We start from the raw sequence: 15,000 nt of genomic DNA on the forward strand, positions 1-15,000 counted from the left end.
GAACTAACCGAGGTGTGCGTCTTCACTTGTTCACAAATGTTGGTACTGTCAGCTGAACCTCAGAGAGACAGGGCTGTGAACTACAAGAATAAGCAGGAACACTTTAATTTTCTCATAATATCCACTGCAGCATCAGGTCTATTTGGTCTCTCTAAGCCCCGCCTTTCTCAGAGCTGCTCTGCTCTGATTGGTCAGATGGCCCAGTCTGCTGTGATTGGTCAGAAACAAATCGCTCATTATCATATCTGAATCTCAGCTCTGGATTCACAGTGATACGAACAGTAACGATGGCGTCGGTTTTACCGTATCAATCTCATCAAAGTGGATTTGCTTTGGCAGCAGAAAACAGCGTCTTCTCGACACGAACAACACGAACCAAACTCTTCCAGTCTCAGATACAACTACAGTGATTGAGGGCGGGGCAAAGAGACGCTGTTCAGCCAATGAAGACCAGAGGCGTGGCATTATGCAAATTAGTTACAAACCTGCGTAGGTTCAGCAGGAAGTGAGACTGAATTACTGACGACTCGATTCAGTTCAGAATCACTTCTTTCTTATAAAAGACAATAACTCCATTATCTGCACTTTACATTTAAACAACTTTTCAGATAACTTATAATACAAAACAGTTGTTTTGATGTACTTTGATTAAACAACTGGGGAAGTACAGTGAGATCCATTTTAACTCTATATTCAGTCTTGCCTTGAAGTAAATGAAATGTTTTCTGTGATTTCTCTGTCCTGTAGGGGTGATCGGGGCCGATGTGAGGGGACACCAGCTGCCCTGTGAAGAGCAACCGGTCACGTCCCGTATGGCTGTCATATGTGGGACGTCCTCATGTCACATGGCTGTGAGCTTCAGTTCCTGTACGTGTGTGTGTTCAGAGCATGTGACTGATGATGTCAGCGTGTGTCTGTCTCTCTCAGGTGAGCACACAGCCGCTGTTCGTCCCCGGGGTCTGGGGCCCGTATCTGTCCGCCATGCTGCCGGGACTGTGGCTTAATGAGGGGGGACAGAGCGCCACGGGACGACTGGTGAGAGCAGAGCATTCAGTCACATGTGTCTTTAATATGGAAGGAAACTGTGAATAGTTGTGTGTTCACTGTTTTTATTCTTGTTCGACTCGTTCGTCAGTCGAGTCTCCTGTGCGATCTGTGTTTGTTTGACGCTCAGAGTTTCAGTCGTTTATGACGTTGTGTTTCATGCTGTGTGTTTCGCTGCTGCTTGAGAATGTAGACAGAAACACAGTTTACTAGGGTTTGAAACAGAGACATGATGTCCTTGGTTCCAGACAGTCAGCGCTACACACATTACAGTAAACACATCATACACTATATATACAGATGATTTACATGGAAATATATGAACATCTTTCAGGTGGACCATGTGGTGAAGGGACACGCGGCGTCCAGTCAGCTGAGAGAGCGGGCGGAGAAGAGGTGACCGTCAGTGATTCTGATGCCGTCTCTGTGATCTCACTCAGTCTGATGGCTGTGTTTTCGCTCTGCAGTGGGAAACACGTTTACTCCTGCCTGAACCTCCATCTGCAGCACATGTCTGGAGACGCAGCACATCTGGAGCAGCTGACGGCCGGCCTGCACATCTGGCCTGATTTCCACGGCAACCGCTCTCCTCTGGCCGACCAGACGTCACGGGGCTCGGTGACGAACGCTGTGCTCATTACAGATCTTACTGAACATGTTACCCCAAATCACAAAATAAGAACATGAAGCTTATTATTAGGAGCATTAAGATGTTTGTGATTACAGATACAAAAGATTTACCTGTTATAACTCATTTTTACTGTAGTAGATATACGTTTGATGTAGATCCTGCTGGTTTGTGCAGGTTGTTGGACTCACTTTATCACAGACGCTGGATGATTTGGCTCTGCTGTATCTCGCAACTCTTCAGGCCATCGCTGTAAGACACACACACACACTCACACACACTCACACACACACACACACATGGATGATCCTTTAACCAAGTGTTCACGTCTTACAGTGTGAATGTGTCTCTGTTGTTTGAAGCTCGGCACCAGACACATCATAGATGCCATGAGAGAGGCAGGACATGACATCACAACCCTCTTCCTGTGCGGGGGGCTGAGCAAGAACGCTCTGTTCGTACAGACACACGCTAACATCACGGGTAAGTGCGCTTCATCTGTGTGTCACTGACCTGTGTAGTGTGTGTTCAGTGTAGAGACCAGCTGATACACTGACGTCACATGACTGAACGTCACCAGACAACTAACATGAGTCAGTCTGATTTGTGTTTGTTTGTTTGTGGTTAGTTAGTGGAGGATGTAGAAAGGTCAAGGGTCATAAACCGCCTGTTAAAGATTTCCACAAATGCACGCTGCAGTTCACCATCACATGCAATGAAATCAACACATATATTATAGATGGTTTTGTAAGATCACTGTAAATGTGACTGATGTAATTTAATGCACAAATAACTGCACAGCCATTTACATTTGTGCATTGGATATATTCATATATGAACACTGTTGTATTTTTAATAACTTTTGACAGTGTTATCCACTAACAATTGGTGTTAAAAACACATTTAATGATGAAGTGCAGTGTCTCAGATGTGCGCATACAGACGCTGGACGTGAGGTTGTGTGTGTGTGTGTGTGTGTGTGTGTGTGTGTGTGTGTGTGTTTCAGGGCTGCCGGTGGTCCTGCCGGCCGAACCAGAGGCTGTGCTGCTGGGATCTGCTGTGATCGGAGCCTGTGCTTCATCTGACTGCAGCTCCATACAGGTACAGCACTGCACCCGACACACACACACACACACACACTCACACACACACACACACACACACACACACACACACACACCTACTCATGACAACAGAGTGACCCTGAGGAACATTCTGTCTTTCTTTTTAGGAAGCAATGAAGAAGATGACCAGAATCGGGCATGTCGTCAGACCAAACCCTGAGCTAGAAAGGTACCATTCAATGATGTTTCTCATAATATAGCATTAATACACTATCATAAATCAGGATTCTTGAGCTCATGTTTCTTGCATCAGCACTCCTTCTCTCCTGTACTAGTAAGAATGAATATTCGTCTCTGTAAAGCTTTTACAGAAGGAAGTACGCCGTGTTTCTGCGTCTTTATGATCATCAGAAGGAGTGTGTGGCGCTGATGGAGGATGATGGAGTTTGACACAGATTAAACATTAGAAGAGTCTTGACATAAAAACTGCTTCAAATGACCAAAAACACCAGATTTTCATGAGTCTGTCCTTTAGCTGAGCATTATGTGTTCAGCCGTTTACACCTGTACAGGTATTTTACACAAATGAGCAGGAGTGAGGAAAATATCACCAGATAAAACCTGTCAAACCACTTTTGTGTTCGACCAAAACTGGAATCATTGTTGAAATATGCATTTCAGAGCAATAAAAGTCTTTTTAAAAATCAATTTTGCATGATTTATTATTATTGTGTGTGTGTGTGTGTGTGTGTGTGTGTGTGTCGCCTCTGGCTTGCTTAGTTGGACACGTAATATTCAGCAATATTATTGATTTGACTGCACTGACTCTATCAGATGAGAACTGAACTGAGCTGGATGATGACGTCACTGATTTCTGCAGCTTTATTGATGAATTAAACTCATGTTTGCTTGTATACTTGAACTACAATTTAAAAATATACTTGTAATTTGCAAATATGTTCTTATAGTTATTTTGGAATAAATTACTTGATAAAATGCATACAAAAAAAAAAAACATCCATTACATTGCAAATGTAAAAATACACATTAGAATTGTATCGTTTTTATTATTATTATTAAAATTAAGTTTAACTGCAACATGAACATTACAAAAAAAACCCGTGAGGACTTTGCATCTTCATTTGAGAACAGCTCTGGTGTTTTTGAACAGCTGCTGTCATCACACGGCATCACTGTCATACACATACATCAGCCGTCTGTACATTCACTCCTGATGGGGTTTGGTTGTGGTGTGTAGCGCAGATACTTCTTCCCCGAGGGCAGGTCTTTGGTGTAAACTCCAGCGGGGAAGAGCGTCATGGCCTCCTGCTCAGGGATGCTGGGCGGCACCATGACACTGTCTCCAGGCTTCGAACAAGAGCAGATGTGAGCGTCACTTATTACACACTGATGACAGGAACAAACAGACTGGACTTGACATGTCTCACCCGCCAGTCCACAGGTGTGGCCACACGGTTGTGTGCCGTTAACTGCAAAGAGTCAACCACACGGAGAATCTCATCAAAGTTACGTCCCGTTGTTGCAGGATAGAGAATGGACAGCTTCAGCTTCTTATCTGGACCAATCACAAATACCTGAATGACAAATGAACATGTTAAGAAATCAATTGGTGCAGGTGATGGCTCTGTCCAAACCAATGTCCCAACCTTTTCAGTTATGTTAAACTGATATCTTATACAGTAAACCACCAAGCAAGCAAAGCAGGTTGAAATGCTGCTTAAATACCCAGGAAATGGCATCATCCCTACAGCATCACAGGAAGACGAGTGAGTGATCTCATTCCATTTTCTCTGTTCTACACTAATTGTGTTGTCTGCCGTCATTAAGCTCTAACATTCAGTTTTTTATTTTATTTTACTGTTTGTTCAAACTTTATATCAAGTGTCTTTAACTACTATTTAATAACATTTAAATGAATCATGTGATAAAATTCACTTGTTGGGTACATACAGTACATGTTTTTACATTGTACTTATATTCTAAAAACACCTGCATCTGATGTCTGCTTAGTTTTATTGCATGGGAGGAGCATCCGGATGTCTTGGGTGGAGAGCCACACCTTCTGTGGGCGGTGTCGATCTCCTTCCAAAGGCACATGACACATGGATGGAGCTGTTCAGACTTCCCCTGCTGCTGGTACAGTATGGACCCTAGCTCGGGATCCAGGTGAACGAGGATAGGAGCAGATGTAAAGGCCTCTTTGAGTCATTGGAAAGTGTTGGCTGCATTGGGGGCCAGAACAGAGACTTGGGCTTGCCTTTGGGGAGAGATGTGAGCTGTGAGGCTGTTAGGAGACTGTAGCTGATGGAATGAGAAACAGTTGGTACTCCCTCAGCTTTTCCAACACCAGCCCTACGTGGTGATGATGTTTGGTCTGGTTCTAGGAGTACACCAAGATATCACTGATGTAGATCAAGAAAAAATGGTGGAGGAACTCCCGGAATAACTAATTCATAAACCTTTGGAACAAAGAAGCGGTGTTGACCAGGCATGACCCGGTATTCATAGTGGCCTGTAGGAGTCACGAAAGAGGACTTCCATTCTCCCCCCTTCTGGATCTGAATGAGGTTGTAGACGCTGTGAAGGTTGAGTTTCGCTAAGACAGCTGCTTTTCTTTTCAGGGATGCAGGATGAAGTGGAGTGGATACTTCACTGTGTTGTTTTTTAGAGCCCAGTCATCAATGCATTATAGCAAGCCTCCATCCTTCTTTACTGTGAAGAAGAAGCTTGAAGCAGCAGGGTAAGTAGAAGGGTGGATGTAACCCTGAAGTAGCGCTTCCTTCTGTTCAGGGACAGGCAACGGGTAGATTTTCTCAACGATGGCACAGTCCCATGGTGGGTTGGATGGCAATTAAGAGGCTTGTTGGTGGCAGAAGACGCTGAAGTGGGAGTATTCAGGAGGGATCTCTATGGATGTTAGACTGGCAGGGCTTTTGTTGGTTGTGGCCCCAACTATTAAATGGGAGGTCTCATGGATTTCTGGAGTCAATAGGGGATGAGGAAGATTAGGGAAACATCCAGGGAAATAGTCTTTACCCCACTTCAGAACGCCTCTGGTTGACCAGGACAATACCAATGAGTGCTGGATGAGCCACGGGCGGCCCAGGATGATCTCAGCTGTCGACTTCTCCAGAACCAGGAGGATGATGTTCTCAGTGTGCAGATGACGAATGAGACATCGGCTCAGGGGTTTCTGACTAGAGAGTGGATCGAGAATGAGGTTTTACAGCTCTTTTTGTGAAGGTGGAGCTGGTGGCAAAAAAGCCCCGGAGATGAAGCTGACCTGCCAGCTGACCTGGAGTCGACAAGAGCTGGTATAGAGAGGTCAGCAGCAGTAAGGGTCACGGTGGTGAACAAAGGTGAGGATTAATTTTTTGCACAGTCTAAGTAACTCATAATCTGTGATAGAGTCACGCCCTTGGTGCAGATGTAACAGCTGCTTGCTGGTGGATGAATAAGTAGGTTTTCACAAGCAGGTTTGACACATAGACAAGATATAATTATAATGCCTTTACAGGACCTTTTCGATGGAGATAACAATTGAGATCAACAATAGAGATCAAAGATGGAGACAATGATGGAGATCAGTAATGGAGATAGTACTGAGAGGTAAGTTCAGAACAAACAAGAGTCTGTATGCTTCTGGACACCAGACACTGACTGATTGGAAATGCAGGGTTTTATTGAGTCCTTGATTGTGTCTGTGGTTAGAATTTGGGTGTATTTGTAGGGATAGCTGGGCGTGGACGTGACAACCTGCCCCCAACCTTACCCGTGTCCAATTTCAATAAGTGTAACCTACTTTTTTATTGCTGCAAAAATGTCAAACACAAAACAAGGTTTACACTCTTTTCAGGTGTGTTGTGTAGATCACAGTAATGTCAGCTACTATTGTAGGCCACAACATTCTCTTGTTGGATATTTTTGAAGCTTTATTCATGCGTGCAGTGCACTTACACATCGCGCGCTGAGTGGCATCCCGGTCTGATCCTTCTCCTCCGGGTCCAGCATGCCCAGCATCTCGACCAGATTCCTCCGATCATCAGCTATGATTGGGAAAGGAAACTCGCTTCCGGCCTCCGCGTTATTGTAAGCCATGATGTCCTGAAATCATCCGTGGAGACTCATTAGCAGAACGTCATACAGAGAGACACACTTCAGACTGAAAGAAGCGAACCTTGCTCCAGCTGTGATGGTCTTCGAGGCTGTCGACGGAGAGCGCGATCAGCTTGACGTTGCGTCTGCTGAACTCTGGACTGAGTTGAGCTGCTCTGCCGAGTTCAGTGGTGCAGACAGGAGTGAAGTCTCGAGGATGAGAGAACAGGACGCCCCAGCTGATGGAGGAAAAAACTCAGTTTACTCATGGGGAATGGCATGACTGTGGAAGCCCATTACTGCCACATAAGAGAAAATAATCATGCTTTGGTCAATTCTAATTATGACTTAAAAAGTTGAAATCATGACATACTAAGCCATATTTATCAGATGAAAAGTCAGATTTTTTATCTCATAAATATGACTTAGTATGTTAGAATTATGACTTATGATTTAGCAAAGCATGATTTTCTTTTCTTGTGGCAGAAATACATAACTGAGTAAGAATCATATACACATTTTAACATTTATTTGCGTTAGGTTTCAGAATCATTGGGTGTCTAACTCTAGCAAAACATTCAGCATAAAAGGGTCTGATATCACTGACCGCACAACTAAGTGCCTAACCCTTACCCTAACCTCAACCCTAAAGCCAAGTCTTGACCTTCAAAGAGAAAGTGAGGACCGGCCAAAAGGTTACTCACGTTGTTCTTACTCTGATGGTCTAAATGTGGTCCTCACAAAGATAACTATACACACTCAGAGTGTGACGAGGACTCAAGGGAACTGGGATTTAGATCCATATGTGGTTTATTAAGTAATAGCACCAACAGTAAACAGGCAGTAGGGGTTGAAAACAGACAGATATACAAGCAGCAGTAAAGGCAATCAGCAATAAGATCATAACAGGCAAAGTATCGGGGCAGGCAGCAAACAAACAGAGTCAATATTCAGGTAAATATCAGGGTCAAAAAGACAGGCAGCAAGAATTGTTCACAGTCCAAGGGTCAGAACACTGGAAAAACAATGGTGGGAAAACCGCTCAACATTGTTAGCCATGGCAAAACCTGTGCTCAGCGTTAAAATAGCGTTCATTACAAAGAGTGTTTTTGTCGACTCTGCTCTTTATGTGTGTCAAACTCTGTCAGTGTTTTGGTGTAGCTGAAGAGGTGGTAACAGTGGCGTCACGACAGCCTGACCTACAAACACAGTCACCATACAGGAACAGACAACGGCTTTGACCATGTACGGTTTATCAAAGCTGCCTGACTCACACATGTTGTCCATTGTGAGGACATTACGAGAGAAACGTGTCTTATATCCAATCCACACAATTCACAAACAACCAATACTGAATAAGAAGAAGAACACAGAGGAGGAGAGAAAAGAGGGGAATATTGTTAGATGTGACCTCAGGAAGTGACTATTGAGAATAAAACTGTTGTATTGTAATCTATGATGAACAACACAAATAACAAACAAAAATATCACAAGTACACATGATCTCATCACTTACGAATCCCCGAGAAAATCATGCAGCTTCAATCTGCCAAAAGTGGAATCGGCTTCGAAATTGGGAACGATGTCTCCTAACAGCATCCCCGGCATCCTGCAGCATCTCTCTCTCTCTCTCTCTCTCTCTCTCTCTCTCTCTCTCTCTGTCTGTTGCATGTTGGGAAGTGTGGTTTGGTTTGGTGTGTGGGAGGATCTGAGAGAGCACTTGATTTGCAAGCATTTTTTTCTCTACACGTATGGTGATTTACTGGAGTTTTTCTCACACATTACAGTTTTTTTCCAATCCCTTGGACCAGCACCAGTTTCTCAATACTAATGTCACTGTTTCAAAGCTCTTCTCACAGTGATCACAGCATCAGTCTATGTGGACTAAACTGTGGATCATTTATCATTGTTTTGGCACATTCAATGATGACATATTTCAGATGACGTGATGGTTTTATAACTTAAACACAAACAGCAAAACTCTATGAACCTACAGGCCGATTTTTACATTTAAAGTGTACCTATTTTGCCCTTTTACAAAGTCCTGATGTTGTTTTTGGGCTCTACTAGAACAGGTTTTCCTGCTTGAATGTTGATTATTTTCCTCATATTCTCCATTGTTCAGCTCCTCTCTTCCCAGTCTGTCAGTAACACTCTGTTTACTTCCTGTCTCTATGAAGCCCCTCCTTCTGAAAAGCACACTGTGCTCTGATTGGTCGGCTGGAGCAGTGTGTTGTGATTGGTGTTTGGGAAATGTCCCGCCCCTTACCATAACCGTCAGTTTTAATAAACTGGCTGCGTCTGAAATCACAGACTCTCTTGAGTAGGAACTTATTTTGAATAAGTAATTACTTCATGACAGTTAAAACATGTTCTATATAGTATGAATGTGTGGAGTGTGAATTAATCCAGACGTACTACATTCATCATGTTGTCATTATCATGTGACCTACGGCATCAGCTGTGTCTCTTCACTGCCATTCATAAATCCTCTCCCGTGGCCTCATGGGATAGTAAAGCGTCCATTATATGCACAGTTCAGAATCTCGACGGAAGTAGTAGATCATCCGGGTACTTTTTGCCTACTCATTTAAGAGTACTGTGAATTCAGACATACTTCTTTTGTCACACACTGTTTTTCACCTACTATATAGTAGGGGAAGTGTGCGATTTCAGATGCAGCCATTACTAACCAGGCCCTGCCCCATTATTTTACACATGCCTTGGGCAGGAATGGAGGAATATTACAACATTACACACTAAAGAAAGCTGAACATGTTAAAAACAGGACCCCTTGACATACTCTTTTCAAAACCACTAAACTTATGTTCAAACATGATTCAAAGCTGAAAAAGACGGCAGTTTGCTACATTTCTATAATACCATATTGAAATATATTCTGAATCTAAAAATGAAATACTACCAAAACAAGATGTAGCTGAACACCAACACAGTTAGTCTTTAAGCTTCATTACCATCTATACAACAGGAGAAACTCAGGAATAATGTTGTACTGTAATGTAAACATGGATCATGTAACAAACTGCAGTAAAATTATGTACAGTAGAGCGTGTCATTCTTGTTTTATAAAGAAACATTACAAAATAAACCATTATATAATGCTCCTGGTGTTTTTTAGGTAATTGTTTTATGAGTGACAAGGTGTGTTTGTTGGGTGAGGAGAACTCCTGAAGAGTTTTGAAAAAGTGAACTAAATATTGAGAAATGTGTCCTAGTGATTGTAAAAACAAAAAAAAACACTGTCAAGTTTGTTTCTGTGTTTTCAGTCTTTTACAATGCTTTTAAAAATAAAGCATGGTGTGTTTTCTTGATCAGACTCTCACTGATGTTGGTCTGGTCATGGGAGATTGTGTTGTTGTGGTTTAGAAAGATTGATTTGTGAGCAAGAGAACAGTGTTTGAGACGTTTTGACACGTTTGAGTCTGTAACACTCTAACACAATCAACCATTTCACATGTGACTCCATTCATTACTAATGACAATCACGCAGAAGGTTCAATTACTGTAGAAACTTTACCAGCACTATTAAGATGGTTCAACTTGACTTTAAAAATGTTGATTTAGTTGTGAGTCTACATGAGTTGGAGCCGATGGAGATTGTTTGAAGGATGTCAGATCAAATGAATGTATGGTTGATGGAGGTTGATTTTTCAACTGTTCATCGCATTTTCAGCAGGGTTTCATCAGAATCATTTGTCATCGTCTTAATGTGAGCTATATGTGTCACGTTTCTCATGTGTTAATGTTCTGTTTGGACTCTTATTTTGATAGTTGTGTCCCGTTGCCACTTCCTGTGTTTACATCCTGTGTTGTATTGGTTTCCATGGTTTTTGATTATTCATCACGCCTGTTTCTTAAAGTTATTGCCTTCTGTGGTTCCTGTGGTTGTTGTTGTGCAAACAAGTACTCTACTTTACTCTCTCTGCTGGAGCCCAACGTGACAATATGGTTGGCTTTTGACTGTAAGACGTTTGCAGTTCATTTAAAACTTTATATCAGATATACGGCTCAATATATGTCTCAACAAGTCCCTGCCTCACTGGCACTGAAAAATAATTTAACCAAGGTTATGTGAGGATTAAGATGTATAAACCCCTGCTTTGCATACAATATATGGAATGACAGAAAAAGACATTCAAATGTACTGAGAGATGCCCATGTTGCCCCTCCAGTTCGCACCTGCCCGCTCCAAGCGGGACGTGAATCCGGGCCCTTCCGCATGGGAGTCGGACACTCTAACGAGGAGACTAAAGGCTGGAGCCTCTAGTGTCAGTCGCTAGAGCATCTCTTGAGATCAGAGGAGTGAGGTTTACACGCACAGCGACTACTAGCTTACGTCTGTTACACCCAGTGTCCTCTACAGATACTCCTCTATTCCATGAGCAGGAGGAAGAAACACTGGAGAAATGAGCTTTAAAGGGTTAATGCAACCAAACATGAACACCACACGACATCATGTGACAAAGGGTGAGGATCAGACAACCAATCAAAACTTCATCAAACAACCAATCAAAACTTAAATCTGAAACAAATAACTCATGTCAGACTTATAGTCAGCATCTATAAAAGGCATCTTTGTATTGTTTCATTCATCCTTTCATCCGTTGGTTTGTGTGTGAGAGGAGCTCTTGATGTTGGAAGAGGTTATGCGTTTCACTTCATGCTGTGGTACTTTGCCTTCAGATTTATGTACAGATGTTGCATATCCGTGCATAAATATGTTCACATAAATTAGCATTGTACTTTTAATACAAAACTGTAGTGCTGTATTGTGAATAAAATAACTGCTCTGAACTATACAGCCTATAAAAATAGGTTATGTGAACAGTAAACCCCTCCTACTTCGATTTGATTGGCTCTGTCAATTTTTGGGATTAACAACTGCATTTACTTACAGGAGTGAGTCTCTAAATGTCCCGTTCACACAGAAACTTACAGTAACATCTGGAATACTGTCTGTATGAACGTGCAACGAGAGTCAAGCCTGTATTCTCTTACCAGTAACCATAGCGACAGTGACCAAAGTAACATCAAAGATGGTGAAAAAGTCTGATCACTTTCTGACAACATTTTGATATTGATGATCAATCTGCACTGAGCCGGAGCCTGTTAAACAGATGAGATTGTTTTCAAACAAGAACAATTATTCTTAACTTTATTAGTGTCATTTTATTTACATGAGAATGTAAATGTGGTGAAAGAGATTATAATTGATAAACAAATACATTAAACTATCAGAGCGAGTGAAAGACACACAAATGATGTTAACTGCTAAAAATGTTTAGTTGGTCTGAAATATCATATTATAAATATTATAATCATTATGGATGAGTTCATTATTATATTTGTAGGCCTGACACTGAAGAGCCTGAAGATTTCTGCTGACAGACTCATCTGAGCTTCTTCCTCCTGTTCCACCTTTAAATAAAACAAAACCATCATTTGATTGAATACTAAAGCAACATTAATCATTCAATATCACATGTTTCTGATACTCATGCTGACACACATGCTGCTTTATTTAACTGTAAAGAGTCTCTTCCATCTGTATGAAACACATTTACACATTAATCACACATTTATTTCTCCTCATAGACACAGTAGTGAGACTCTTCTGTGGATCACCTGATGATTCCTGATCCTCTCATGATGATTTCACAGATCTTCATCTACAGAAGGAGGAACAGAAGAGAAAACAATCAGTGTTCAGTGGAACAAAGTGAAAATGAGATCTTTAATATCACAGTGATGTTTCCTCACCTCAGGACACAGTTTGAGTCTCGTAGCACGTCACGGAGCCGCTGCTTTGAGTCTCCTATCTTATTGAAACTCAGATCAAGATCTTTTAAAAACGGCAGTGCTTTTGAGTTAGTCAAAGACTGAGTTAAAGAAGAAACATCTGTAATGCCACAGTCCTGTAGACTAGAAAGACACAAACAGAGGAAGAGATCATCTTACAAACAAATCATGAATGTGAAGAATTTTACACAAATATAATGTGAACTCAGACTCATTGTGAGATATTGAGTATAAAGTGTTTTAGTTTAAACTGTTGAAGTGATTTTCAGCATTTTGATTCTTGTATGTGAATGTTACTGACCTCAATCTCTCCAGTTTACAGTGTGAATCCTTCAGTACGTCACATAGGTGCTTCACTCCTGTGTTTCCTAGTTTATTCCCGCTCAGGTTCAGCTCTCTCAGGTGTGACGGGTTTGATTTCAGAGCTGAAGTCAGGATGACACACTGTTCCTCTGTAATCCTGCATCTATTCAGACTGAAGACAGAGAAATAACAATAGTTCACATCTATGATGATCATCTTATTGAAGAGCTTCAGCAGCATTTAGTTTCCAATAGTCTGTTCTGAAACCCAGTCACACTAGTTCTGTGTGCTGAAGATACTGTTTCTTCTCTTTCATCTTTAACTATTTATTTGATGTCTCTATTCTTTATTCTCTGTTGAAAAGGCAGATTTCTGCATGTACACAATCAGTACATCGTATCAAATGATGGAAATTAAACATTTACTAACTAGATTTAAAAGACACACACACGCACACAAACACACACACACACACACACACACACAAATTAACCAATAGGTAAAACCCAGAAAGTGCAGTGCTATAAAGAATGAAACATAAGCTCTGCTGTCTTAAAATAAATAAACTTCAATCTCACTGTAACTGCTGTACAGTATAATGATACTAACTCTAGTTTCTCCAGCTTGAATTGTGGGTTCATCAGTAGATCACTGAGGTTTTTCACTCCAGAGTCTCCTAGATTATTCCCACTCAGGTTCAGCTCTCTCAGGTGTGACGGGTTTGATTTCAGAGCTGAAGTCAGGATGACACACTGTTTCTCTGTAATACTGCATTCATATAGACTGAAGACAGAAAGAGAAAATGACTCAAATCCATGTTCAGTTCATGTGTGAGTTAAATGAATCATGAATAAAGTCATACAGTCACTAATAAACCAGCAAAAACATGGAAACTTCATGATATAAACGAACAAACCAAGACAGGAGCGTTTGAGGACACTAGTTACAATCCGAGTCTGGATCCGTCCTCACTCCACAAATAAGTGAATTTATCACTCTAGATTAATATATAGGATCAATATAGAAACAATAGAAAAATGAACATTTAAATGGTCTATTTTCACATTTTTAATGAAAGAAAATCTAATGAATCAATTATTAAGTCATTTTAGATTATAATTTACAATCTCTAAACACACATTTTGCTTAATAAAAGAAGATTCAGTGAAAAGTACCATTAGTCCAGTATAAATGTAAGATTTCAGAATAATCTATTTGTGTCACAGTTTTGTTGTGTTTTATTATCATGGTGTTGCTGTCTGTGTGTGTTCCCTAGTTAGTGTTCTTGGTTAATTAGTTCCTGCAGCTGTTCTGTTTCACTTTAATTACTCTGTGTGTTTAATCCAGGGGTCCAAACTCTGTCCTGCAGAGTTCAGCTTCAACTCTCCTCAACACACCTGTCTAGAAGTTTCTAGTAAGAGCTTGATTATCTGGTTCAGGTGTGTTTAATTGGGGTTGAGCTGAACTCTACAGGACCCTCCAGGAGCAGGATTGGACACCCTGATTAAGGCCCCGTTTACACTAGTGCCTTTTCATTTTAAAACACATAACTTTTACTACGGTTACGCCTGTGGTTTACACTACTCCAGTGTTTCTGAGACTTCTGAAAACGCTGCAGACCCTGTTTTAGTTTGAAAACACTGGGGTTGTGTTTCAGTGTAAACGGACCAAAACAGAGACTTCTGAGAACGATGGTGTGGCTGCCCACGTCCACTCTGTGTGTCCTCGACGACCGTGTGAACAATAACATGGAGACTGAACTGCAATCTTTGCTGGTTTTCTTGTCATTTTTAGCAGCTATTGATCAGTTAAACTGCATTGTTTAATACTGCAGCTACTGACATGCACAAGAGGAAACTGTTTACACTTGAACACACATGCCCAGTGTGCATGAACGGTCATGTGACATGTGTTTTCAGTTGTGTAGTGTAGACGGAGATCGTTTCTGGAACGCTGTGTAAACGCCGGTGTAGACGAGGATCGTTTTAAAACAAAAACGTACTAGTGTAAACGGGGCCTTAAACC

The 15,000-nt window shown here is 41.4% G+C and overlaps 3 protein-coding genes across 4 annotated transcripts in view; 1 reads left to right on the forward strand and 2 right to left on the reverse strand.

Moving 5' to 3' along the window:
• The window catches only part of fggy (FGGY carbohydrate kinase domain containing), a 7,816-nt gene extending 4,372 nt beyond the window's left edge, over positions 1–3,444 (forward strand). The window contains exons 8-16 of one of the 2 annotated variants that reach the window (XM_051880143.1): positions 748–851; positions 928–1,035; positions 1,379–1,440; positions 1,512–1,674; positions 1,850–1,924; positions 2,035–2,155; positions 2,679–2,773; positions 2,904–2,965; positions 3,099–3,444. In XM_051880143.1, coding sequence (XP_051736103.1) covers positions 748–851; positions 928–1,035; positions 1,379–1,440; positions 1,512–1,674; positions 1,850–1,924; positions 2,035–2,155; positions 2,679–2,773; positions 2,904–2,965; positions 3,099–3,186 — 878 coding nt within the window. In that variant the 3' untranslated portion in view covers positions 3,187–3,444. The remainder of the gene's footprint in view (positions 1–747; positions 852–927; positions 1,036–1,378; positions 1,441–1,511; positions 1,675–1,849; positions 1,925–2,034; positions 2,156–2,678; positions 2,774–2,903; positions 2,966–3,098) is intronic. The other variant, XM_051880152.1, reaches the window with a different exon arrangement.
• Positions 3,445–3,785: 341 nt separating this feature from the next.
• Positions 3,786–8,517, reverse strand: LOC127505099 (peroxiredoxin-6-like). Its single transcript, XM_051880413.1, has 5 exons — positions 8,369–8,517; positions 6,935–7,091; positions 6,715–6,861; positions 4,185–4,331; positions 3,786–4,104 (listed from the first exon to the last, which is right to left on the reverse strand). The coding sequence occupies exons 1-5, from the start codon at positions 8,458–8,460 to the stop codon at positions 3,946–3,948; spliced, it is 702 nt and encodes a 233-aa protein (XP_051736373.1). The 5' UTR covers positions 8,461–8,517; the 3' UTR covers positions 3,786–3,945.
• Positions 8,518–12,011: 3,494 nt separating this feature from the next.
• LOC127504736 (NACHT, LRR and PYD domains-containing protein 12-like) overlaps positions 12,012–15,000 on the reverse strand; it is a 595,457-nt gene continuing 592,468 nt past the window's right edge. The window contains exons 129-133 of the mRNA XM_051879684.1: positions 13,585–13,758; positions 12,974–13,147; positions 12,634–12,795; positions 12,499–12,542; positions 12,012–12,291 (exon numbers count right to left, since the gene is read on the reverse strand). Coding sequence (XP_051735644.1) covers positions 12,539–12,542; positions 12,634–12,795; positions 12,974–13,147; positions 13,585–13,758 — 514 coding nt within the window. The 3' untranslated portion in view covers positions 12,012–12,291; positions 12,499–12,538. The remainder of the gene's footprint in view (positions 12,292–12,498; positions 12,543–12,633; positions 12,796–12,973; positions 13,148–13,584; positions 13,759–15,000) is intronic.

The sequence above is a fragment of the Ctenopharyngodon idella genome, chromosome 2, assembly GCF_019924925.1.
Source record: "Ctenopharyngodon idella isolate HZGC_01 chromosome 2, HZGC01, whole genome shotgun sequence".
Taxonomy (NCBI): Eukaryota; Metazoa; Chordata; class Actinopteri; order Cypriniformes; family Xenocyprididae; genus Ctenopharyngodon; species Ctenopharyngodon idella.

Coding starts and splice junctions, on each gene's coding strand:
- LOC127505099 (XM_051880413.1), bottom strand. CDS start 8,460: ATGCCGGGGATGCTGTTAGGAGACATCGTTCCCAATTTCGAAGCCGAT. Junction 6,862..6,934: donor ACCATCACAGCTGGAGCAAG/GTTCGCTTCTTT, acceptor GGATGATTTCAG/GACATCATGGCTTACAATAA. Junction 4,105..4,184: donor CCACACCTGTGGACTGGCGG/GTGAGACATGTC, acceptor TCTTGTTCGAAG/CCTGGAGACAGTGTCATGGT.